Source organism: Hetaerina americana, unplaced genomic scaffold, assembly GCF_022747635.1.
Source record: "Hetaerina americana unplaced genomic scaffold, ioHetAmer1.1.p SCAF_30, whole genome shotgun sequence".
NCBI classification, from domain to species: domain Eukaryota; kingdom Metazoa; phylum Arthropoda; class Insecta; order Odonata; family Calopterygidae; genus Hetaerina; species Hetaerina americana.
The window spans coordinates 676984-704681 of NW_027286875.1; the positions used below are offsets into that span (position 1 = coordinate 676984).

General features: G+C 34.5%; 1 protein-coding gene across 4 annotated transcripts; it reads left to right on the forward strand.

The window, feature by feature from the left end:
• The first annotated feature begins 1757 nt into the window (after positions 1–1757).
• Positions 1758–21333, forward strand: LOC139691161 (ras-like GTP-binding protein Rho1). 4 transcript variants are annotated; one of them, XM_071588875.1, is made up of 6 exons: positions 1758–2061; positions 7531–7603; positions 15200–15360; positions 17716–17916; positions 18499–18681; positions 20617–21333. In XM_071588875.1, the coding sequence occupies exons 2-6, from the start codon at positions 7531–7533 to the stop codon at positions 20653–20655; spliced, it is 657 nt and encodes a 218-aa protein (XP_071444976.1). In that variant the 5' UTR covers positions 1758–2061; the 3' UTR covers positions 20656–21333. The 4 variants fall into 4 exon arrangements, with proteins under 4 accessions (XP_071444976.1, XP_071444975.1, XP_071444979.1 ...); XM_071588874.1 differs by lacking the exon at positions 1758–2061 and adding an exon at positions 3175–3219; XM_071588878.1 differs by lacking the exon at positions 1758–2061 and having other exon boundaries at positions 7568–7610.
• Positions 21334–27698: the final 6365 nt, after the last annotated feature.

The window sequence follows — 27698 nt, forward strand, 5'->3', positions numbered from 1 at the left end:
ATATTGAGACATGCTCAACTTCCCAGGCAAAGAATTTTGATTCTTCGCTGCGAAATACGTAATGCTTCCGACTGCACTTCGATATGGTTGTTTCACGGAAGTTGTTCAACAGCTGCGCAAAGAAACGCTTCATTTAGCCTTTTCCGAAAAGGGATTCCTCCTTACTAATGGCGGTCCCGCTCACACAGCGTGCCTTGTTTTCCGAGTGAGAAGAGATCGAGATGAAAGCGTTTTCATAATGGCGAAGCAAGATGAATGAAACAGGTTTCTGGGTACAAAGAATGCGAGCATTTTTACTATGACAGCAGAAAGATGTCGTTTAGTTTCCACTGGCGTCTTTTGCGAATATCTCGGAATAAACATCGGAAAGTTTCATAGAATAAATAAATGCCATGCCAATGATGAGCTGTCAATATTTATAAATACAACAGTTGTTTGAGACAAGATTCGATGACGCAAATAGACGCAATGAATCTGAGATGAACAGTGCACACATCGCTTCGTGAAAGATCTTGAATTGCGGGTCAAGTTCCATGCAACTACAAACGATATTTGACATGAGATGGACAATTCAGATGTATTAATCACTATTAATCACCCACCCTAACAGATGACTTGTTCTATTTAGTTTAATAGCTTAAATCACTAGGCCAATATCTTTTGAATGGTCATCCTATTGTTAAAACTTATTGGCAGCTTAGATTAAAGCTGTAACTAATACCTCCCCTGCCTCCGCAAAAAATAATTCCTATTTGGTATTATTTTTTTATGCACTGCACCGATTGAAAATCCCAATTGATAAGTATACGAATACCGAAAACGGTCTTATTTTTAATATACGAAGAAATAAGACGCCAAACGGAGTGCTACCTTTGCCACAGGGTTTTCTTAAATATGTATTTCTAGTTACATTTTGATTGATAGGCACATATACCAATTTATGAAATAAAAATCCACTGTTATGATTAAAACATGACCACACCTCAAAGCAATCTTTTGCTTTACCTTTAAATTGATTATTTATTTCACAGAATTTGCCGAAAAATTTATTTCATACAAATCGATTATTGATGCAAACACTGTAATCATAACCAGGTAGTGTAAATATTTCGCATTTAATTAGCATGTTAATTCGTAAGTAAGTAGGATTTCCAAGCAGGAGTTGCACGAAAATCGAAAAGGTCAAAAGTATGCATATTCAGATCTGCATTATTTGAACATTTCCGTATTTACTCAAACATAATCAACACTGATGCTGTGAATTCATATTTCTGCGTCGAGAGTCGTTCTCATTGGATTGCGTATGAAGTGCAATATTATAAAAAGAGAGATTGTCAATATCATTTATGATATCAAACATTGTGAGATTTGGCACCACCCTTGTACATCGATCAAAAAATCTAGATTATGATAGATATCTATCGTATATATTTTCAAACGTATAACTCACGAAATCCATTATTATTCTAAAACAATTAACATTTTATCTTTAAAGCAACTGTTCTTAGACCCATGAAGTCGTTATTTTAGCCGAAATATCCAACATGGGTTATATATAACCGTTGCTAAGTGTCTGCTTTCTTCTAAAGGTTATCTTTCTTTAGCAGGACGCAGGCGTAATCATGTACTCCCAGAGCTGCCGCCGCTTCCTCGGCGGGCCGTAATCCCTTTAGTGCCTTCATCCCTATTAGCTTCGTGACGTCGTGATCCCTGTCGGGCTTCGCTAGTCGCCCTCCTGGTCGTTCTTTTAGTTTCCTTCTCTGTCGCACTTGCTTTTACCACATCACGATGCGAAGGGAGTAAGTGATTGGCTGACAAGAAAAACCAACAAGAAAGTGTTTCGCTTCCCCTGGGCTGGATTCAGTGAACGTGACATGATTCTTCGCCGGTGGACCATTGAAGAGAGACATTTCGTCACCCGTTTCGAGGAAGTTCTCGGCGAACTTTCACCCACGGCAACCGACTTCAAATCAATGAACGCAATGTCGGCGAAGGAAATAGAATCTCTGGTTCCCATCCGAGCACCTCCGCTGACCTACTGTTTCCAAGGGGGCTTACCAGGTAAGTTTCCAATTGTCTCATATGCCTAATATTACTTGCACTTGTTAAGTATTTTTTCTGATGATGCATTCTCTAAATGGTGTCCTCAGCAGGAATTGTCACTAAATTCTAGGGATAATAAACTCTTGTGTTTATTTTCCGAAAACTCAAATTATAGTATAACCTTAAAATGAGCTTACCGGATTACAGGATAATGGTAACATGACAGCGATTGCAGACATTGTTTTTTACACAAATGCCTTGGACGAGGAATTATTCTACATATTTCATATGCATTGTCAGATCTCTTTTCTCATCTGTCAATTTCAGTTCAAATCATTGTATTCATTCCTCTCTCATTTATATTTAGTCGCAAGATAACCTAGTAATTCCTTGAATGGTCGAAGTCCATTTATATGAAGTTCGCCATACACGTTCTTTACGCAGCATTGCGTGGCCTCTGGATCAGCTCAATTCTCTCGTTTTAAGCTCTCATCTTATTTCTTGATTCAGCCATATTTGTCCCTCAAAAATGTTAAGATGTTCAACCAAAAGTTTCAAAACGGATTGAAATGTGTCAGGTGGAAGAAAGCTGATGTCATACTTCTTTGCGCCTTTCAGCATGATGAAATGTTTGGAGTCTGATTTAAGTAGTTTTGTTGAATTTCGATTGAAACTGTATGAAGAAGTAGTAAAAAATTGTGACACTTTTTTTCTCGTCCATCAGTCGAGAAACTGCCTTGTCTTTTGCTCAATCTGTTGTTCAATTTATGATGACAGCGTTGAATTATGTCTCGCTGATCTCAAAACTAGTACCATGTACCTCATCTTAAGAGAACTTCGGTCAAAAATGGTTTATCAAACATTTCTTATCAATTATCAGCACTGTACCTTGGGTAGGAGTCAATCGGTGCAAACATGAAGTACAATTCCCCACCGACTCCCATCGCCCCCACCCATCTTCTAATTGTATAGGTTGTATTCTTGTGGGAATCATTAAACACATATACAAAAAACTGTTTTACCATTTTGTTCTCCTCCCCAAAGCACGGAACCTGGGGTAAAGGGGTCCTTCTTCCCCATAGAAGAGGCGGCCTTGCAGAAGCCTAATGATTGGAGGGTTCGTCTACCAAGGGGCACAAATCCAAAATGATGCATTTGAACATATTCAGAATTTTAGTATGAGTATTGTTTGGCTACAGCCAGTTAATCTTCTTTTCTGATGTCAATTTATGCTCCCCTCATAGGTATATGCATTTAGCATTCCTTTTTATTTGGCTTATGATTGTATTCCCTGATATTCCTGATGGAGTCTGAGTTTTTATGTTTTTGCTGGAGACTTTATTTTATATCTGTAATGTTTAAGCAAATCCATTATGTCACAATAATGTGCTGAATTCATGTGGTTCTCCTTTATCATAATAATCTCCATGCTGACTTTTCTTCAATCATTCTTAAGCACATTTGTATTTCTGATTTTATCTGTTCCTTAGATTTTCTTCATCTACCTCCAGCATTATGTTTCAAAGACTCGTGTATGTTTTTCCAAAAACACCTTCAATCGATTGATTGGTATTCTCCTGAACTTAATACATGGTTTGTACCTTTTCATTGTTAATGCCCTTCAACTCCAGCTATTTTCCATTTCATATGTACTAGTACTAGTATTCTTCAAGCACTATTCTTTCCATTTTATGGCATTTGTGAGGTAAGTAAAAGATTCTACATGTGGCCATTTCTATATTCTTAATATAAATTCTGTCTGTACTGCCTTTGGACCTTGTCATCTTTCATAGTATCATTTGGATACTAGGATTTTTAGAAATCTTTATTTACTCTAATGATATATTTCTGAAGATATACCTACTTAATCCACAGAGTTCAATGATGCCTCTTGGTTTCTGAATTATTTCCTCTTAACATTGGCATATGCAAACTAGAGCATGACAAATTTGCAATCGAGGTGCCCCTGGTCTGACTAAATATTCTAGCAAACTTATCAGTTACTTACGTCAACCCAGTCTTAGGTGTGGTTGCAACATTTCCCAGGCGGCTATTTGCTAGGATGAAGAGTGATCATTACAAAAATGTTTTAAGTAACTTTCATCGGTTCATAAGGCATTCTTTTTTTGGGCTGATCCAAATATATCCTTCCAATGGTGTGCTAAGGATTAACTTAATCAAATAAATAGCATTGTTAAAATAAATTGATGAAAATTGTCCATTAAATAAAGAGCAAATCTAGATTATTTTCATTATTTCTAAAAATTCCAAATCAGGAATTATTAAAATTATGGAGACATAATACCTTCCCCTTTTGCAGCTAGAAAGCAGTAGGTTTCCAGAGACTGAGCCACAGTGATGGGACCAGAGATATTTTGAATACATTTATTTTAGCCTTTCTGCCAGTTACTTGCCCATCATCCATAAATCTTAATTATGTGCCGCTTTAAATTTATTCTGGTCACTGATGCAAGTTTTTCCATAAACTGTTTGGTGCCCATATTTTCTGAATTACTCCTGCTCCTCTTTGAATACCATTTCACCCTTCCTGAGGGGCTGAATAATCTGAATAAATTTATATTGTCTTAAATTTTCTTCTTTTATGGTACATGATATATTTACTGTGTAAAATAAATGAAAGTTAGGCAAACAATAAATGGAAACTCACGTTTTTAAACATATTTTGTAATATACTTTACACTTTCAGGTTTCACTTCATGGAATTGTTTGATGTCCATAATAAATGAGTTTGTAATTTTCCACAGACTTTTATGTCTGTTTCATAGTCTGTAGAAAATTACAAACTCATTTAATATATACATATTTTGTAATGCCATCTGAAAGATATTCCTATGTTTCTTATTTTATTAGAAGTATCTAAAAAAATCCTCATTGATACTACACTGGATATGATAATGCCACATCAGCTAGATCAAATGACTTTTCCCTAAGAATTGGTAAACCATCTTTTGTATTCAAAATTTGACACTTAAGAATGTTTCATTCCCAGCAAATATAATGCAAATAAAAAAAATGTAATCATGTAATGAAGAGGCACTTATGGCTATATATTTTAAGATGGCTGTACCCATACGATAAGTGAAATTTTCAGATGTATCTCATAAAATAGATTCAAATAAAAGAAAGTCTTCATTATGTGATTCGAATGCTACTCTCACTGGTAGGGATAATTAGCAGTGTCAGACATTACAATTCCAAATTACAGAATAACATTTGAGTAGTCAAAGGGTGAACTTCCAGGGTATACTATAAATAACCATCATCTAAAAAATTCAAATAGAAATATTTCCCCTCACAAAACAAATTAAATCGCAAACAAAATATTTGATATATATGAAACTTTGGTGAATTTTTGGAGAATTCAGGGATTGTTAGAAACAAATACAGTCACAATATTGAATAATGGTCTTATGTAATCAAAAATTAGTCAAAATGTCTGCCCCCAGGGTTCTAGTTTTGACACCATTTCCTTATGCTTCTTTAACTTCCTCCTCCAAGTGATGATGAATAGTGCTGGTGAGAGATTGCATCCAAGCCTAACTCCTTTGTCTGTCCATTTCATTTTTCTTTCATCTTTCATTCACATTGTGTTTCCTTGGCTTTTGTATATTTGGTAGATTATCCTTCCATCAGTGTCATCATCTTTCATCTTTAGTTGATCTGCTGAATGACGGTTTAACTCATGGTTTACCTTGACACGGAGACTAACTACTAGAGATGATCTACCCACTGACATGACACTGATGTCATGTGACATACACTGTTAGCATGTCTTCCTGCCCTGAGCCATTATTTTCATTTCTTCATATTTTCTCTCAATCTTAATCAAGTTCAACATCATATATCTCTCTCTCCCTTGTCATCTCTTCCCTTCTATCATTCCCTCAAAAACAGTCTTCAACAGGCACTCCTTCCTCATGCAATACCCTAACCAATGAACCTATATTTCCCCAATTATCTATGCGAAATGCCAAATCTTCCCCCATCAGAGTAATCCATGGTAATTATTTCCAGCATTTTAAGCATCTTTTTCAACTCAATAGGTTAAAATCCCTTCTCAAAGTCCAAAATAATGCATATGCAATGGCATTTTGATGTTTATAATAATTTTATACCACTATCCTTAGACAGAGAATAGTCTCTCTGGTTATTCTTCACATTCTTCATTCCTCTTAAGTTTCTTCGAATTTCTTAATTTATCTAATGGCAGATTATTCATTTCAGTATCGTTGATGTATGTGATACTAACTACAACATGTACTGCTTGTTGTGCTTCTAAGTTCTTATTTGGTGAGGTAATGAATATATTTTTCTTGAAGCCCTCTGGCAATCATCCATTTTCATTTTGATAATTCCAAACAGCATCCCTTCATCATACTATCGAGTTCCTTAATTTCTCTGTTGATTTTGTTTGCCCTGAGCTCCAATTTTTTCATAATGTACACAGGTCTGTTGAATTAATTTCTTAAACTATTTGAAAAATTTTTCATTATTTGCCACACTCTCATTTTTTATTAGCCTTTTCAAGATCCCATACAAAATGTAAGGGGTAAAATATACAGAATACCAGAACTTTGTCAGAAGTCTCATGATACAGGAAAAGTAGATGACCATCTCAGGCTTAATTCTGGATATTTTATGGCAAAGGATGACACTGACACCTATAAAAACATGAATTCAAGTTGATTACTGTGCTAGTTTTTTTCTTAATGTTTATAACCCCTCTTTCCTCTCCTATTTTAGTATATTTCTCAATACTTATAATGATTTTATTTCACACATAAGGTCTTACAGGGAGAACATGGTAGTCCAGTGGGTAGAACATTGAACTACTGACCAGAGAGCCTAGGTTCAATTCCTGGGGATTCTTATGGATACCCTCAGTTTCACCCAATCTGTGTGATATTCTGGGTGCCAGAACTACTGGTAAATCATAGATGGCACAGGAAAAGCCAACCCCAAACCCTACCCTGATGTTGTGAAATTCACATGCCATTGGGCTCAATACTAGGTGAGATCTACCTTCACTGATCAAACCAACCTTTGGATTGATAACTGTGGTTTTCTTAAGCCTAAGAGAGTTTGTCAAGTAAGTCACAAACGTTTTGCATGTGAAATAAATATGATTGGAATAAACATTGTTTTACAAAGAATAATGATCGTATCATCAATCATCACATAAGTTCAAGTGAACCCTTTTTGCAGATCAGAGGGAATTAGTTATGATTAAGTTACTCATTTTAGAAACTAGTGGCTTATTTTCAATCATGTCTAAACATTCAAGTGAGATGTACCACTCAAGTGAAGGCTGACAAAGGTGACAAAAAAGTATTTGTCATATACAATGTCACATTTAGTATTAGTGCCCGCTTAAGTGATATCTGATGATATGGCTTAGTGATTCATAAATTTTTATTAGATCTTTGTTTTAACTCATTAATATTATTTACTTCCCCAATTTTGCAGATGGACCATGCTCCCAAAGCCAGAAAGGACTCGTTCTGCTGTTCAGGCAAGCCAAGCTGTTATTTGGAATTAGGTGTGTGGTATGTATTTGTCTTCACCCTCTTTGTATATATATATATTAATTTATTTGCCATAGTTGAAACTATAATAAAAAGGTAATTTACCAAAAAGACCTTTAGTCAACTGAAAATAACGGCATTAGTTCTGAAATAAGTTTCTGTGGAATTCAGTCGTAAAAACCTTGTGATATGAATTGAACTTAATGAAATATGCTATACTTAATCGAATCTGCTGAATACATTGAGAACAATTGCACAGCTTGCCGCAAATAGGTAGACACTGTGTGTGTTCAGAATTCACCTCTGCCTCCTACTATTGTTTTCTGTGTGAAATGCAGGACAATCTTTCTCATTGAGACATTTCATTATGATGTAGGGTTTTGACATCAATTGTAAGTTAATGGTTAGGAGGTATAGGAGCACATATTTGATACTGTTTCATTATAGTTATGCATCACATTTTAAATGCAATGAAAATATTCCTAGCTTTTTTAAGATGTTTATTTATGACAGTAAGAAAGAATTAATATTTTTTTAAGAGATTCCAAGGGGGTCTATCCCCCTACAGTAGCCACACTAAATCTGCAAATTGCAAGATTAAAACTTTTTTAAATATTACTTTGGTCTGACTCGTCAATCTCTTCACACAGTGGGCAATTGTCATCTTCTGCAATGTCCCTTTTTCCTCCCTACCCAACATTGCAGTGATTAGGGTATTTCAGGAGCGGTATCTCACACCATTCATTTCACATGAAGAAATACTCTCCTCATTTGATCAAGATCAAAGGGATTCTCTTTGTTCTTCATTTTCCTCAGAGAAGACTGCACACAGACATAAAATTCCAGTGTTTCTTGATTTGAATAATCACACTAGTGATGTTTTCGGGTGTCATTTCTCCAATTTCTTCTTCCAGCACTGTTTTGCCTTGACTTAATCTATCACTGACAAGATATATAAATGAAATCCACCATCTCTAGCTTTGGGACAATGTATGCTTTTGGAAATTTTGACTTTACAGATTGTATATTATTATTATTACTTTTTATAAGCCCAGATATCACAATACAAAAATACCAGGTGGTTGCTGTATGTACATGATATGAGGCACGTCAACCTTCTTCAAAATATTGGTAAATATAAAAGCAAGAGCATCCAGTTGGAAACTGTAAGGTGATATTATGCCTTTCCATTTTCTCATGCATATGTATATGTTCATTAACAGTCATGAGATACCTTTATTTCCAGTTAGCACTAAGATTTTTTATTCATAATGGTCGTAAGTTACCCGAATAATGTTTTTCTTTATTAACTTAATAAAGCAAACAATTTACTCATATTTAATTATCTGGGACCTCAAAACTAGATCACATAACAATGAAAGAATAGTTTCCACAGCAACATAGAAAAATTTCTTCAATAAGAAGGAAAATTACCTCTGTATACCCACATATTGCTCTAAAATGTTTATTAGATAACCTAGGTTTGGTCACAGTAAGTTATCATCAACTGATAATTTCAGACAGAGAAAATCTAAGTCATGAAATAAGCAATTTTTTGTGGAATTTTAGCACCCCTGTCTCCTCCTCTTTTTAAGGATCCATAATATATGTGAATTCCCCACTCTCTAGCATCCTCTTATTCAACTATCATTGCATTCAATAATATTGAACAAGCATCTTCTTCTATAACAGATGATAATGCCTATTGATCCATCAGGTCACATATATAGGACATAGATCTCATCAGAATACAAGTATGGACATAAAATATACCATCAGGTGTTTGATCAGTGTTGCCCCGCAATGTTCCAAAAGTTCATCAAAAGAATGCAGTTTATCCTATATGCATCATTAACTGCATAAACAATGGTAAAATACAGTTATGTATACTACACTTATCAATATACAGTTTCTCTCTTCTCCCCTTATTTTACAGAGTTTATCCTGCAACATTCCAAGAATTCATTAATGGAATACAACAGAGCTTCCAACAAGAAAAGAAACTTTTAGTTTTTGTTTTCCTGCCATAACAGAGTCTACATTTTTTATTAGATTGGGTAGACAGTTGTATAGTTTGCTACCATGGTGTAACGACCTTCGCTGTTTCATTCATATCATCTAGAGTGAACATGGATGCTGTTTTTTCTTGTATTATGCCCATGTACATTGAAATTCCTTTCTAGGCTTTAAATGTTTTTTTTTTCACAAAACATATTACCCCTTTTGATGATTGTGGTTGGTTCAACCATACCCTTTGTATGATTTTGAGCTCAACCCATTTGCTTGGGGCTGGGTCACGCAGGCCGCATGCAGTGTGCTCATCAGCCATATTCAAAATTCTCAGGTAGAATATCAATTAGTAAGTAGCTGGTGGTCACCCCACAAATTTTAGGGCTGAAATAATGCAAAAATACACCTGAAGTAAGATTCTTTCTGAATCCCTTTCCCACTCTCTGTGAGAAACATTATAAACTGGCACATCCCTGCCCTTCCAGAGCCTTGTGCAATTATTGGATGGCCCCTTAGTTTAAAATATGAACCTGAATTAATGTATAGGCTTATTCTATCTATTCCACTTACTTGCCATCATTGTCCTCATAAAGGGTAATCTGCACTACAATATTTCAAAGCACTGTCATTTTGCCAGGGTTATTTTGATTGGTGCTGAGGCTGCATTATAGTTCATTTCAAATATCTTCATGATTAAGGAGAAGGGGAAGGAAAAGTTTTCAAACAGCTGACTTTCAGGGAGGAAAGTCAGCTTTTTGGAATAATGTTTTAACAAGGAGGAAGGGCTTAACTCCCCACTCATGGCCCTCATCAAGTTACACAATCAGATGTGATGTATTCCCTAGGTGCCCTTGCCTTATTAATGCTAAATATTAACAAAAATAAGATGAAACCTTCAGTTATGATAAATGGGTATTAAAATACTTAAATACTGTGTAACTAAACTAAAAACTATTTAAAAATTCGTGTTTGCAAAAGGAAAAATACAAATAAAAAATTTAGCAGAATCATAGAAAACATACTTCACCAGAGTACTTATGGCAAAAAAATGCTATCATTATTATCCATGTAAACAATTTGAGAACAGCAATTACTATCAGAAATTACTTGTTTTCAATGATACATTATTGCTTTAAACACTTTTAAGTTGATATCCGTTGAACAATTTTTACATTCATATTTAGCCAACTTTGTCCTTTTCTCCGCCTGGTAATCACTATGTCTCTTCTTACTGTCTACAACCTCATCTGCTGCATTGGATTTTTCTCCTTGGCCATTAGTTGGTTGGGTCTGGGATGAGGACCTACAATTTATCATTTCAGTGCATTAATTTATTGTAGTTTTTTAAAGTAGTTACATGAGAGTTCAGCTCGACGCTATAGGCTTTTGATCTGGTATAATTTCATATGAGAGTTACCTCTGGTAAGGCTGTCTACTTGTTGAAACATTGCTCTGTTATTCTCTATGAATAAAATCCTGAAACTTATCCCACATTCTTAGAAAATTGAAAAAGTCGGCAATTTTTCAACATCTCAAGTACATATATATCTTGGTACACTATGGCCCGGTTTTGTACTGATTCATTAAACTGAAGCCAAATTCTGACCTTCATTTAAAGCAAAGACTTAGTATAATGTCCAATCCAATTATTTAAGCGCTCATTAGCATTAATATGGAGATATTACATTAGCATACAATGTCTGTATAAAAAGTAATGGTTACAATTCTTTCCCAACATGTGCGTGAAGTACTGAATTCAGACTATTGGTTAAGTGTGCACATGATTGTATTGGTATTGATAAGATGACTGTGCACACCATTATCACTGAAAATTTGGCAATGAGAATGATCTATGCTAAAATCATCCCGAAAGTCTTGATGGATGACCAAAAGCAAAGTCGAGTTACTGCTCGCGAAGACCTTCTGCAACAGTATCGGGATGCTTCTCCAACCCCCTAAGAGTCCGACTTTGCACCAGCAGGCTATTTCCTATTCCGAAAAGTAAAATCCTTCCTCAAAGAACACCACCATGGGACCCTAAGGGCTGTTAAAGAAGCTTGCATGCATACCCTTAAGTACCATCAGGATCCACTTACCAAGGAGCCTTCAAGTCATGGAAAAGCCACTGGTAAAAGTGTGACTTTGCTAAAGGGATGTACTTTGAAGAATTTTGAGGCATTTTCGCAATATATCCATTTTTCCAAAAAAATTCCCAATACTTTATATACAAAACAAGTATTTACATTCGCTAATAACCAGTCTTGAATTGTTTATCAAATTAAACCTATCAGCATATAACCTCCATGCTAAGTAAACATCCTTATGAAATGATCATTAAAGTTTACAGGACAATATAAAACTGGGCCTATTTGTATTGCATAACCAAATCTCCTCTTTCATAATGAATAATAGATAGTTTCTTATCAGCTACAAAACGGCATATTTAGATATATTTCTCCACAATGTTCCCACATTTTGTCCGTTTTTTGGGATAGAGAGAGAGAGAGGTGCGCTCCTTTCCTCAAAAAGAGATTTTTTCACCGCTCCATTTTATATTGTTTTGAACTGATGAATAGAATGGACCAATGTTTTTTAAGAGCTCCAATGACTATTAATAATCTTTCTTTGTCTAGTTATTTCACCAAACCAAAATAATGGCACTAATTAGCCATGGTGGTAAATTTACCACTGTTTTCGATTGGCCCAGCAGGTTTTCGTATTATGGTTGTGGTTTTATTGCTTTTATGTAAGTTGCCACACTGTTGCTTTCCTGCATATATTTTTGCATAATCACTGTAAAAAAATTTCAAGTCAATCTGCCTGTAAGTTTTAAGTCCAAACTTTCTTGGTTTTTATAGCCACCTGAAGCCACATATTTCCTTGAAATCAGTTGATGTTTCAACTGTGACTATAGATTCAAGCAAATAATATTTCTGACAATTTTGAACACATGATTAAAGTAGAGTTAGTCAGGAAGTTGTACTTCTCATATTGCTGTAAAATAATCTTATTTTTGTCTGTCAGCCAGAATTATCAAACTTGGTGCTTGAGAAAGTTGAATCTTTTGATGCCCATAATCAGCCAAAATGCCATTTCAATTTGCACCTTACAGTTTGTCAAAGTTTACCTTCCATCTTTTCATATCGCAGCTAAAGAAAGTAGGACAACAAATGCTAGTATTTCCACACTGTTCAATCATGGAAAATGACTGGCATTATAAATTATATTTACATGAGTATATTTTAAGAATATTTACTGCTGAACTCAATACAAATGCATATTTTTCCCTTAGATCTATTGATCCCTTTGAATATTTTATTGGATTGGCACCTTCCCTCAGCAATCATATTTTTTTGTAAATTATTATTCCAATGAGCTGCCATTCTTAGATAACTGCTATCTAATTATGAACACATGCTATCATTGTGTCTAGGTATATGTATACATAACAGTTCTAATATATTCTTTTACTTTTGTCTTTTCATGTCTTGTGAAATTATTTGGATCCTGACTTTCTTCCAAGTAATTGAAAGGTTTTAGCTCTATATAAATGCATTCCCTACATGGAATGACAATTGGCTAGTTCTCAGCACCAGAAGATAAACAATCAACTCCAAAGATGATAACAAAAGATAAACAAGGGCCTGCTGTCTATCCTTGCAAAATTTGCTCAACATTAACATCGGAAACATAAATTAATTGGGTATTTGGTTGGTGTAATGGCTAGTGTACTGGATGTTCACTCCAAGAGCTTAGGTTCGAATCTTAGTCATAGAAAAAATATTCAAATGTATCCTAATTCCTTATTTTGGTTCTTTGTGGAGAACACTTCAAGTGGAGTAGGTATCTATTTACGACGGCCATTGTTTCCAAATTGACTGGCAGTACCAAATTTGAGTCATGCCAAGAATAATATAAAGATGAGTCACTATATAAGTTCGTATATTCATTTAGTTTGAATGTACAGTATACATGTATTTATGTAATTATTATCAATATTATACATCTCTAACAAGTTACATGCTGTTGTAAATATATCAAGTGCCAAATTATGAACAAGTAAATATTTTCATATATATCTCTTGACAAAATGGAACGTATTTAAATATGGTTAAAATGATCCTGTTTTTGAAAGAAAAGTGATTATTATTAACAATCCTGAGTAGCATTAGGTAAAAAATAATATGATGTATTTATATTTTCCATTTTTTGTTTATGCAACTCATATGGTGCAATGTGAATGAATTTTCAATTAATTTTTTCACTCATTTCTCATGCAAATTAAAAATGGGCATTTTTAATTTCCCGCGGAGAATGTAGCAATACCTAAAACCCACGCAACCGAGCGTTCCGTAATTTCTGGCTACAACGGTAGCAATATTGCTGATGGTGATAGCTGTTGATAGAGCTTTAATCAATTCTACTAATTCGTACCCATTGTTTATTTCAGTAATATTATACTTTTACCAATATATTGTGGACAAAAAAGATGCTCGATTCGGCCCGAAATATTACAAAAACGTTGTGCACGTTGGGCTCATTATTCCCGTTGCTTTTGGTTTTGATAATCCCGCCACATCATGGCGATAATGGCGGCGTCTATTAAGTGCGCTCAAAACTATACTCTTTATGATCGTATTTTGTCAATCCTCCATTATTCGTCATTCACATTCCGGGCGTTCCGGGAAACTTCCTGGATGATGAATTGAGTGAAAGGTCTAGGTGTACTTCAGTGATTCATTGTAAATCGGAGTCGAGGAAAGAAAATTATAAACATTGAAAGCAAGGTACTGCAAAGGCATTTATGTAATAATAAGAATAGTTGTTGTTTCTGCATTAGCTTTATCTTTCATTACGTTGACTTAACGAACTCTGGTCAATCCGGAGATGGGTTGGGCACAAATATCAGTTGATCTTCCCGTCAGGTAATTAGGGCATGGTAATAATTATGTTATAAGCAAATCAGCCGATAAATGCATGAAAGAGATCTATGTTTTCGAATAACTATATGATATTACGACTTTAGAATTTTTCATGGGCGGTGTCAAATATATGGTAATGGTCTCTTACTATGGAAGTATTATTTCTTCGGTTTGCTTCGAGCCGATTGTTGTGTATGTCTCTCATCTCCGATCATTAGTGGCTTTAGTTACTTAAGTCGATAAAATCGATTATATTTAGTTGTAACTAACTATTAGTCTGGGGTAATATTTAATGTATTCTAAATATATGTTTCGTAAATTGTATTTTGTTAGTGTAAAATATTAGCCGGCTCTCAGTGTGAGTATGGATAAGGTTTATGTGTAATAAATAAGACTTTTCGTGTTTATGTTTCTGATAATCTCATTGAATTCAACTCACATTGACATTTCGAAGAAGTATAAGGTGTTTTGCAGGCTATTCAGCATATTGTTTCCAAATGTGGCGGAAATTAAATCTATAAACCGTTATTAACTTGGAATTCTCATAGTTGTTTGTAATTTTTCTTCATTTTTACTATGGCTAATAGTAATACTTGTTCTGACTTGTAATTTCCCCAATGAAAGAATTGTAATTTTTAATGTCAGAAATAGGTTTTGATCAACTTTTATGTTTTTCAGGGGTAATGGCTGCTATAAGGAAGAAACTGGTGATAGTGGGCGATGGTGCCTGCGGTAAAACCTGCCTTCTGATTGTTTTCAGTAAAGATCAGTTTCCAGAGGTTTATGTTCCCACCGTATTTGAAAACTATGTTGCTGATATAGAAGTTGATGGAAAGCAGGTAAGAGAAATCGTTACAATTATTCAATAACGAGTAGCGTTTTGTTGTCGAGCCTGACAATGCTATGTGGTGTAACTAAAACAGGTTCGTCTTATTTTAAACGCAGGCTGACTTCCATATTGGGTTCCCCTGCTTTTGATTCCTATTTCAGAATATTTTTAAATAGGTTTAGTTCTTTATCAAAGAATGCATTTTCTGAAGGTTTGGGAAATGTGCATGATAACGGAATAAACAATACATATGATGCCAAAGAAATTATTTCAGTTACATTTCCATTGTAGTCGTTGGGTATTGGTGGTTGCTGTAAGGAAAAAATTCATGGGCGCCAGTTAGAAGTTGACTGGAGGGTGTGGGTTCTAGCCTGTCAGCGTTCAATTTGTGCTTGGTTCAAGATGTTCTTCTTTGATGTACCTGCTTTAGCAGCACTATAATGAATGGTTTAAGATTTAATTCAACTGCTACATTTATGTGGTCAGTCCATGTAAAATCAACCAATTTTTCAAAATTAAACCACCAGACTGGAAATTTCATGAATTTTTCTGCGGGCGTATTTAGGAGGTGAACTCTTTAAAATGGTAACCACCTAATTGGAAGTTTTTTAAGTATGGGTTGTTGGCATTTCACCCACAACTCTACTTTTATAGATTGAAAAATTCTTTCACTTTTCCCAATGTAAGGTATTTTGTACAGATCTCAGAACTGTCTGCCATTTTCCTCATAGGGAATTATTATCGTACGAATTAGTTATTTTATATAGAATGTTCAGAAATGCATCAGATGCAGTTGATGGCATGTACTGCTTTTGCTATAAAGTTTGGGAATTTTTGATCATATGCTTAAGAATCATTAATCAAAATATGGTAAGTGTAGACCACCACCGTCGCCTTTTTCTTGATATCATGTCAACTTACTCTGATACATATTCGAATTTTTCGCTCGAAATGTATTTTGTTATATTAATCATTTACAATTAGTGAAATGGCTGACAGTTCAAAGATCTGCACTAAATACTACATAGTGGGAAAAATGAAAGAATGTTTCATTCAATGAAAGTCATTGTGGATGAAATACAAAATGTGCTGCAGCTACACTAAACAATGATAGAGTCACACTGATTAATGTTCTTAATATATGGACAGAAATCCAAGGAAAATAACTTATTCTGCCGTACTTTATGGGGAAAGTAAATATGTAAATACCCAGTAAATATGGCCAAGACGTGGTGTGTGGGGATTGTGGGAAACAAATTCTGGGTAAAGTTACATGAGAAAAGTCACTAATTAAAATAAAGAATGAAATGGTATAGTAGTTGTTATGATTTATTATCATTACTCTAATAGGATCACCTAGAAAATAGTAATGTATGGACATGTACCTTACCATTACAAGGCTATAGGAGTAACATATACAGTGATAGATAAATATGTAGCAGTGAGGAAAAAAGAATATTTGCTAATGCAAAAGGTTCTAGCTTGTTCTTTTGAAATGATATATAAATTTGTCATCCACTTCCATTTTTATGTAAGCAGATTTCTTCATTTCCAATCACTTTTCTTTAGCCAGATAGGATTTGTGTGAAGAAGTGACAAAAAAACTGAGTTTGAGTCATACAAAATGTTTGATACCAGGATCAAGGTAGTTACGGTTTTCATGTCACATTCACTTATTTTCTCTCTCCTCGATTCTGTGCTAATACTGTCAAGGTTTTTTAGAGAAGATGTACGCAAACTTTTTGACAGAAGTAGTATATGCTGTTTACTGAATCTGAAATATTTATGAATATTTTGCACGAAATAATCTAATACTATGGTATTAATTCACTATGAGGAAAATGGCAGACCTTTCTGAGATCTGTACCCATTATATTATAATGGGGAAAGTGTAGGAATTTTTTGTTCAGTGAAAGTCATCCTGGATGAACTACAATATGTGCTTAAGCTGCACTTTATAGTTAATATTGAATTAACCCAAAAATCTATTTTAAAAAAATTATTCCTTATATTGTATGTACAGTTACTTCACCAAGGTGGTCGACATAAGTGTTAATTATTTGATATTCACGAGCAGAATCCCACATCCACCTGCAGAGTTACAAGAATTCAGTAGGCCTTAAATAGTTATACAGGATAGGATCCTGTATATAGGATTTCATGAATTTCGGCTAACTCTAGGATTAGAATTTTTTTGGTATTTTAAAACTCTTATGTCCTGCCACGAAGGAATTTCACAATGATAGAATCATTAGTTTTATAAATACTTCTCTTGACTGACAATATGATATATATTGTGTAATTTGTTGTATTCGATCATCATATTGAGTAGTAGTACATATGTAAATTCTAATGTGTATTTTAGGTGGAGTTAGCATTATGGGATACAGCTGGGCAAGAAGATTATGATAGGCTTCGACCTCTGTCCTATCCAGACACTGATGTCATTTTGATGTGCTTCTCTATTGATTCCCCGGATTCATTGGAGAATATTCCTGAAAAATGGACCCCTGAAGTTAAGCATTTCTGCCCTAATGTTCCCATCGTTCTGGTTGGAAATAAGAAGGTATGCTTGATACAAAAGTGGTGCATTTTGGTATCCATATACATATTTGTGGGTGGTTTTTCAGAATATGTCCTGTGCTTGTATTTAACCTAATTATTTGCAGTTTTACAATTGCTAATATAAAAACTCTCGACTTATTTTTTATGTTAAATGCATTGGTCATTAAAATTAGCTTTTTTTATGAAAGTGGTTTTTTTGGTGTGGCATGCTCAACCTAAGGATTTCTTTACAGTAGGTTAAAAATGTGAAGTCCATTTTGTAAGTTATATTGGTAGTTCTTATAATACTTCTTAATAATATGAATAAATTAAGGGAATTGATGAAGACAAAAAGGTATAGACCATGTCCAAGTTTCAATGATATTTTCCTGGTTGATAAAATAACAACTTGAATGGAATCTAACCATTAAGGAATATATGACCATATCTCGAGTTTTGAATTTTCATTTACTTATTGCAACCAACTGTGAACTGTCAGTTATGAGTGTTGATGATACCATTTTGGGCATCTCTTTATTTTTTGCCTTAAGTTTTTTTTTCCCACTTATGAAACAGTGAACAACTTCTACTACTTTTTTTCCAGGATTTAAGAAATGATCCTAATACTTTGACAGAGCTGCGTAAAATGAAGCAAGAGCCTGTTAAATCTGAAGAAGGTAGAACTATGGCAGAAAAAATAAATGCATTTTCATATCTTGAGTGTTCAGCTAAAACGAAGGATGGTGTCCGAGAAGTGTTTGAGACTGCAACAAGGGCAGCCCTGCAGGTAAGGTTAAAATTAGATTTAGAACACTATTTAATGTTAGTTGGTATTACATGTAGAGAATGATGAGAATGCCCTCTTTACATGTGTGGAAAAATGGTTTTATGTTCGAAGGAAAACTCAATATCAGATGTGATAGTACTAGGTGTTTGGAAGTAGTTCATTATTTTTCACACATGCCGTTATCTTTTCTGTGGCAGTGAGATGTGTGCAATAGCTGAGAGAAAATTACAGGTGGGGGAATAAGAGATGATTACTAGTGGTTTTTAAAAATCCTTAAGTTCCTATAAATGTTTTTGTCCTGAAATATCTGTGACCATTTAAGCAGAAAACACCGCACTTAAGATTTTTTAAAGGATTTGTAGAGTAATTTTTAGAAGGAAATATAAATTTGACTCCACGGCTTCATTCAATTATTTCCTTGGTGTATTTATGAAAATCTTCGGATAGTCACGAAATTGTAACAGAGACTGCCAGAGTGATGTACAGATGACAAAAGGATTTTCTGGGTACTCCCACATAGTTGCATTTGGCTTGGAGATAGTGTGCCAAGCGTTGTAGTCAGCATCCTCAAGTCCAAAGTGAATTTTTCCAGATATCTAAGGAGAATATATAAGAATAGTAGTGAAGGTTTAAATATTGATAATTATGATTTAATTGAATGGGTTAGTAGGGTGGGTAATAAGGCCATCCGCTAATCCACACAGTGTAGTTTTGAGTGTTGCATCATGCATGATTGTTGTGTGAACTCGGGGTTTTCGGCCTCAGGAAAACCTAATGGTAACCCAAGTGGCTTATCTAAATTCCGGGTCGCACTCACCTCCAAAGAGAAACGAAGTGTTCACTTACTGTGCTTAGTTAAGCAGATAGTTTTCCAGCGAGGTAGGGTTTGGGAGATATCACACAATGGGTCATAAAATATGAAGATATTTTCATTTAGTCAGTAAGTATACAGTTAGCGTAAATACAAGTTATTTCCAGAAGGTATCCAGCACCTTACACACTTACCTCAGCATTTCTTCCACTTCTCAAAACAATCAGTGAAGTCCTTTTTAGGAATGGTCAACAGCTGCCTTTTTCTCTATTTCGTCAACAATGTCAAGAATTTCATGCTGCTGTTAGAGAAGAATTGTTCCAAGCCACACACAATGGCCCAGGTTTTCTATATAAGGTCATATTTGGGGATGAGTCATGGGTCTTCAGCTATGACCATGTGACAAAAACCCAGTCATCCCAACAGTCGGTTGACGAGATAAAGGAGAATGTGACAATTCAGCTCATGACCACTCCAAAAGAGGACTTAGCTGGTTGTTTTGAAAAGTGGGAGATACATTGGGAAAAGTGTGTGAGGTTCCAAAGGGAGTACTTCAAAGGGGACTAAGGCCTCATTGTTATCGGTTTCCTATTTTTTTTCAAAATATTGCATGGCTGGATATTTTCCAGACATACCTCATACATCATGTATTACCAGGTTATTTTCCCCTACAATTTTAAAGTATTGTGTAGCTTATGTCAGTATATGCCTGTACATTTGTAAACTCACATGGATGTTCCTTATCAAATCCTGAATCAAGTGTCTTTTTAGGTTCATTGAATAACATTTTTACGTGACCTTATGTGTTATAGGATGGATTAATATTTTAAAGTGTTTCATAATGATAACATTCCTTGGATTTTATAATGGGTTCAGGCACAATAAAAATAATAATCATTCTTTGTGTCAAACCATGAAAGACCATCAGTATTTCATTGTTTTCATTTGGAAAATAAACTTCCTAATATAGCACGTCAAAGCTATGATTAGTTTGGACAGTTCTTTTGTTAATCTCTTTGGATTGAACTTGAAATCTGAGATGTTTAATTATAAGTAATTTTGCTGTAATTTTCTGTGAGAATTTTCCTCTTGTTGCAAGTCTGATTTCATTGCTCTCATTTCAGGTAAAGAAGAAGAAGAAGGGAAGGTGTAGGCTGATTTAATTATTTTGAAGCTGCTGTTATGGTGCTTCATTCTTACAAAATGTTACTAGGTGTAACTGAATAGCCTAAGTATAAAAAACACGATATGTGAAATAAATGCTTCCTTTTACCGAGGCCTGGCCTGCTTTGATTCTGGAAATGTGCATTTGTAACATGGCACAACTAAAGTAATTTTGATTGAAGTTCAAGATAGCTGTTTTACTTAAATGCTTGGAGCTGTAAATGTTTTCGTGTTTAATTGAAAGTATGTCAAATTGAGTGGGAAGCACCTAAGGGTAAGGTGGAGTGTGGGTAGGATAGTATGTGTAATGATGTTTGTGGCATAGAATCAGTCCATAACTCGGTAAAGTTTTTACAAACTGTTCAAGTTAAATTACACAATATCATGCCATTGTGCCTTATACAAATTAACAAGAGGCTTTTAACAAAGTCATGTTAGAACTAAGGTAAATATAATTATTCCCTATGTGTGTTTTGTCAGATAAAGAAATTCATTTATAAACCTAAACTCAGCAATTTTTAAGTTGATGTATCTTATGTATTCCTGTTGTGTCATCTTATTTTTTTTATTAATCCTATATTGTATTACATATATTGCTATTGTGCTATCCTGAGGAATCCTATACCTTCAGTGAGTAACTGTAAGATCCTTGGCAAATAAAATTATTGTTGTTTTTACATTTGTTCTCTTCTTTTATTACTGTCATTCCTGAGATACAATAGCTGTTGCTTACATGTTGGTCATTTTGTGATGCCACCAAGTGCTGCATCCACTGACATGCTCCCCATTTTGTTTCATCATTGTTTTCTGTTCTAGGGAGTTGCCATATTAAAAAACTTTAAGGAAAATTCATAAATTAAATGTATCTAGTGCCAACTAAGAGTGTTGACATTTGACTAAATTAGTCAAGATTGTGTACTTGGGAAGTGAGTTTAGGTTTTGAAAATCTAAATCAGCAATTCTTATAAGGCCATCACTAAATGGTTATATAGGTTTCAGCTAGCTGTGTGCATGATGCCTTAATGGATTTGATGTCTATACCATGCAATTTTATGTGCAACTTAGTGTACAAGAGTGCCCACACTATTCCTGGAATGTCTCATTGTTGTATTTTAGCACATATTTCTTTCCCATGTTGGATGTCAACAATTTTTTACCAGCTGTAACATAATTTTCATCTCACCTCTGCAAAATGTTAGATAGGTAACCTAATCAGTGTTCAAATCCTAATTTTAAGCACATTTTTTATTTATATTTTCACCACATGGTGTATTAATCTACTGTATAATTATTACCTTCTATGCTTTCTAATTAAACATATTCATAGAAGATGCTAATCATAAAAACATTACCAAATTTCCTCCTGTTACTTCAGGATTAGCAGCACATTGAGTGTAGATACCTTTGTGTAAACATGTGCTCATGAATATATGTATATTAATGTGTGCTTCAGTCTTTCGACATTGGTAATTGAAGTTACAGGGAAGAATATATTTATATGCATTTTAGCTTTAGACAACATGCAGTTGGGACCCAAGAAACAAAATACTATGGTTGGAAATTTTGAAGGGATATTAAGAAATAATGGAAATGGAAAATATATTTAGGCAGAACTGTCTTTTCCAGTATTTAGAATACCATTTTATTTGTTTTTGCAAATTAAAGGTTTCTGCAAATGTTTTATGTATGAGGGGCAGTCAAATGAAAACCAAACACCCACTACAACAACCAGTCTGCGCACCAAAAAGGACAATAACCCAACAACTGCATATGTCCGTGACCTGTCACTATGCAGTTCTCCTACCACCATTCAGTAGTCCATTCATGTGTTTTTGGGTGTTTAGCTATCAATGGTAGGTATTGGATAGTACTCAACACCTATTTCATATTTTGCTGCATTAACTTGCTTGTGTTTTCATTATATTTCTAATTGATTTTACTTCATACCTTTTACCTGTTTTCATACCATCCTAAAGAACAATTCTCTTACTTTCTCTTCTCCATCAAATGGTAATGAGTTCATTGATGCAATGTAAGATATACTTTTGGAACCCAATGCTTCCACTATTTTAATATTATTGATAAAATTTCATCTCATGGATGATATTGATTATAAAAGTCATAAACATCAGCCTAAGTAGTCAGTGAATGTATTAAATGAGTTCATATTTGGATCTGTTAATTAGGTTTTGCTCTGATATGATTTTGCATGTGACCGAAAGCTATAACTACTATTATGTAGTGGGATAAAAATTGTTATTATCAATAAATTAATTTTTCCTTCCATGCACTTGAATGATTACTTAAATCATGCAGTAGTTAGTTGGCATTTTAAATAGGTTTGCTGCAAAAGGTCATTTTAAAATGAAAATTCAATGGCATAAAATAGATTTAACTGTTGAAGTCACATATTAAATACTAGGAATTTCCAAAAAATACAGTGTCTGAAATTTGATAGCACGAGTTTTGTTGAAACCCTGCAAGTTAAACTGATCAGGTATGTATGTCATCACAGGTATAATGTCAGCATACCCATTACTTTGACTAAACTCTATATGCATCCATACAAAAATTTTAAGGTGAATCGACGGCTTGGATGGTGAAGCTTGTGTTTCAATGGCTTTACAGTTGGGTCACATCCATGGACACAGCTGATACAGCATCTTATAATATCCTTTCGCAATGGATATACTATATTGATGAGCTGTGTATAACCAAGGTACTATGTGCAAGATTGTCTGTCATGAATGATATATGAGACTTAATGAAAGCCTGTCACCTGAATTTAGACAACATAGACACCAATCTATGTAATTTTTCTGTGACTTTGAAACTTCATATCTGACCACAACTCAAGGTAATGTGATCACCATACTTGTGGACATCAATATTTTTATTGTGATGCTGTAGCTCAGCCAGCACAGGCCAAAAATGCTCTTGGTCCAGAATCTAAGTATTAATGTTACACACACTCCACAATTAGAATTGCTTTATGTCAGGAATCTCAGACCAATAGAATAGAACTCAAAACCTTCATAACTTTGCAGGAAAATTTCCAATGCAAAGGTTTAATAATGTTCAATGACAGTTCTAAAAAGAACTGATCGTAAATATGATTATGCATAAGGATGAAATATGTTTGAGGCAGCAAAATGGATGTGCTCAGCAAGAAGATGAAATGTTTAAGATGATATCACTCGCACATGTGTTCCAATTTCATTGCCAAAAAAAATAGTGCCCTGTATTAATGAGATACCAGTGCACAAAGGCAGCATAACTGCTGGGATCTTATGCTTTCTTTATCCAATAGTAAAACAAGGAATGAACCTGTGGCATTAATGATTTAGCTTTGACAATGAAATATCCCTTAACCTGATAAGGTAAGTATTTACCAAAACAGCTAAAAAGCTTTTCATATTGAAACCATTGCTTTATACATCTGGATATGAAAATTTATTAGCTACCAAAGAACTATAAAATTCTCATTTGAAATGATTAATAATTATGGATATAAACATACTATATTCCATTTACACTAATAATCTGCATCATTTCCTTTAAAAACAATAACTAATTCACAAAGTTGATTTGGCTAGTTAATAGTATTATAATTTCTTATGAATGTGGTAGACAATAATAGCAATGGAAATTAAAAAATCTGATTTGACATGAATTTCTCTTATCCAAGAAGGCCATACTGAGTGAAATTAAAACTGATAGGAAGGATTGGAATAGATATTTCATCCCCAAGATTCATGTGGTTGATTTGATCTAAACAAGGACATGAAGCTTGGATGGCAAGGATGTTTTCTTATTAAGTATCTAATGAGAAATTGGTTTATATAAAATGACATTTGTGAGTATGGTTTCGCAGATGGAATGGTTGAAAAATATCTGAGGATCAGTCAGTACCTGTAGATTTGCTTTTGTGGAAGTGAGAAGCAAAAATGTGACAATGCATAAATATCTAACTTTCATTTCAACCAGTGAAGAGTATAATTCATTGGTAATAGGACATGGCCAGTGTGAATAATGCTACGTGCAATTTTTAACAACATTAAATAATTATTGGCTAGTTGCAATCTTCCAAATATGACTTATATAAAAAATAATGAAATATCGAAAATCTCAGTAGAATAAATGCAATTCGGCGATAAATACGAAGGAATTCGCGAAATAAATAAAGGAAGAGCGGAAAAGGCAACTCGTAAACGCCGATACGGACATTTTCTGCGATTTGTACGAAGGAAAACGCGAAATAACGAAGTTCAGGGAGGATTTTCCGAGATTTGTATCCGGCGAACATACTACGCTAGGAGGTATCCTCGTAGAAGGTACCACTTGACTCCCGCTCTCCTTCCACCGAAGGAAAATTCTCCCCCTCGCTCACGCCCGGAAGTATTCCATTGGCCGTAAAAACTGGGAGGTGGAGATCACAGAAAATATAAAAGGGCATCAGCCAATCCGCTGATACTCCCCATTCTGGAGAGCGTAAAAATTATGATTGGCTGATTATCCCTGGGGAGGGTCGCATATACACACACCTACTTGACTGAATGGCCAATAAGCTACCTGCCACTGGTGGAGTGGTTTGAGGCAATTTCCACCGGAGTCAAGTGGAACCACCTACGAGGATACCTCCTAGCATGTTATGCTCGCCGGATATTAAGTTTCTAAAACGCCGGATTTTCAGCGTTTGCTCTGCTGCTCTTTCAGTCATTTTCGTGTTTATTTTTCATATTTGCCGCCTGATATGTAATTATTCCTTAACAATACATAATAGATTACATTATTCTTAATACTTATCCAAGTATTACTACTAATACTTATCCAGGTATACGTAATATTTCATAAAATAAAACGTTTACACAACAATGTTTTTATTACACAGCCATGATTGTTGACGTCGCATAGGAGTAAATATTACGCGAAAATTAATGATTCTTTCTGATGCGAAAGTTTCAATGTAATAGGATGGCAATTATTAAAACATCTCATTCATTTGGGATCATTCGCTTATGGAGATTTTATGAATGAATTATAAATTAAAACACGCTCTCAAATTAGAGTCCTGATACATTGTATTTACTATAATGCTGCAAATACCTTACGAAAATATGGTTTTTAAGATAACTTTTGCAGGTAATGGTCACATCCAAGTCAAATAATTTCTTTCGCAAAATTGCAAAAATTTTACAAGGAAAATATACAACATAATTTTTGACTTTAGCGATCATTATTAAAGATGTTTTTCATAGGTAATAATTTTCATAAATGGGAGCATAATTTTATTTTCTCTTTGAATTTGAAACTATCTAAAATAAAGCAACACTCATAGAAACTTTAGTTCTGGCATTTCAATTCACCAAATAAAAAAATTCCTGGCATAAAAAATAAAAGGCATAACATATAAATATCGAAAAGCACAGAAGGGTATTTAAAAGTTCGGCGATAAATACGAAGGAATTCGCGAAATAAGTAATGGAAGAGCGGAAAAAGCAACTTTCGTAAACTTTTGTATCCGGCGAACATAATACGCTAGGAGGTATCTTCATAGAAGGTTCCACTTGACTCCTGCTCCTGAGGAAATGGTTCCACTTGACTCCTGCTCCTGAGGATACCTGCTCAAACCACTCCACCAGCAGCAGGTAGCCCATTGGCCCTTCAGTCAAGTAGGTGGATCCTCGACCCTCTCCAGGGAAAACTGGCCAATCATAATTTTTTCCGCTCTCCATAAATGAGGATTGAGAGATATCAGCGGATTGGCTGATGCCCTTTTATATTTTCTGTCAACTCCGCCTCCCAGTTTTTACTACCAATGGAATACTTCCGGGCGTGAGCGAGGGGGAGAATTTCCCTTCGGTGGAAGGAGTAAGAGTTAAGTGGAACCTCCTACGAGGATACCTGCTACGAGGATACCTCCTAACATGTTATGTTCGCCGGATACCAAGTTTCTGAACCGCCGGATTTTTAGAGTTTGCCGTTTCTTCAGGTTCCCATCAAACTTCGTTATTTTCGAGTTTCAATTCAAATTTGCCTCCTGATGTGCAATTATTCAATAATACTACATGATAGATTACATTCTTCTTCATATTTATCCCAGGTATACTTAATATTTCAGTAAATAAAAATGTAATAAAACAATATTTTTACTACGCAAGCGCGCAAACATCTCTCGAGTCCATACCGCCTGACCAGATCGGTAGCATTTCCATTATTTTTATGTAATTGGTGCATTACATTGATTTGCATTGTGTTTTTTAATTATCGCAGATAATTTTGAAAGTAGCCGTAAGATTCATTTTCGTTGACAAATAAATAATACCTGGGCGCACTGGACGACCAATACTCGGTAAAACGTTATTTTTAATTTAAAGATATTGAGTTACAACAACAGATAGTTAGTTATTAGGTTAATTCTTACACTTTTCCCTAATTAATATTTCATACGTCGATCGTGATCAATTATTCACTCGCTCAGGTAAACACTATTTGGCAGCTATTACAGTTAGTCGTACTTTTGAAACCTGTTATTTAGTTCCCGATGGAAAGGAACAACAACGATAATAGCCATATAAATTTAAAATATCATGTTTATTTGACTTTTAATTAACACGCTTTCATATTATCATTTCATCGTTGTTTACTTTTTCAAGTTTTATGCAGTAAATATTGGAAACAAGTGCAAAGCAATTTGTAACTTCTGCTCCGTGGACTGCATTTACAATATTGGATTTATGCATAAAGCCGTTGTTTCAATTCGTATAGAAGTGTACACATTCACGAGTCTCGGAAATTTTTAATCCATGTTTTCGGGATATAATTGAGTTAAAATAATAATTTCTTTACAAGTTATCATCGAAGGATCGCTAAAATCGACGCAGCTTTATCAGGATTGCCGTTTTTTTCTTACGCCCATACGTCTTTTGAACGTATCTGCTGCTATTGTCGAGTTTTCTTTTGTAATATTTGTAGAATGTCCAAAACGGTTCTAATAGGCAAATGTTTACTCATAACAATCATATTCAGATACTTCTACTGT

What these genes read in the sequence shown, in the direction of transcription:
- LOC139691161 (XM_071588874.1), top strand. Translation starts at nt 3,190, where the DNA reads ATGATGCATTTGAACATATTCAGAATTTTA. An exon ending in AAGCTGTTATTTGGAATTAG is followed by an intron (nt 7,604 to 15,199) that starts GTGTGTGGTATG and finishes TATGTTTTTCAG; the next exon opens with GGGTAATGGCTGCTATAAGG. An exon ending in TAGAAGTTGATGGAAAGCAG is followed by an intron (nt 15,361 to 17,715) that starts GTAAGAGAAATC and finishes TGTGTATTTTAG; the next exon opens with GTGGAGTTAGCATTATGGGA.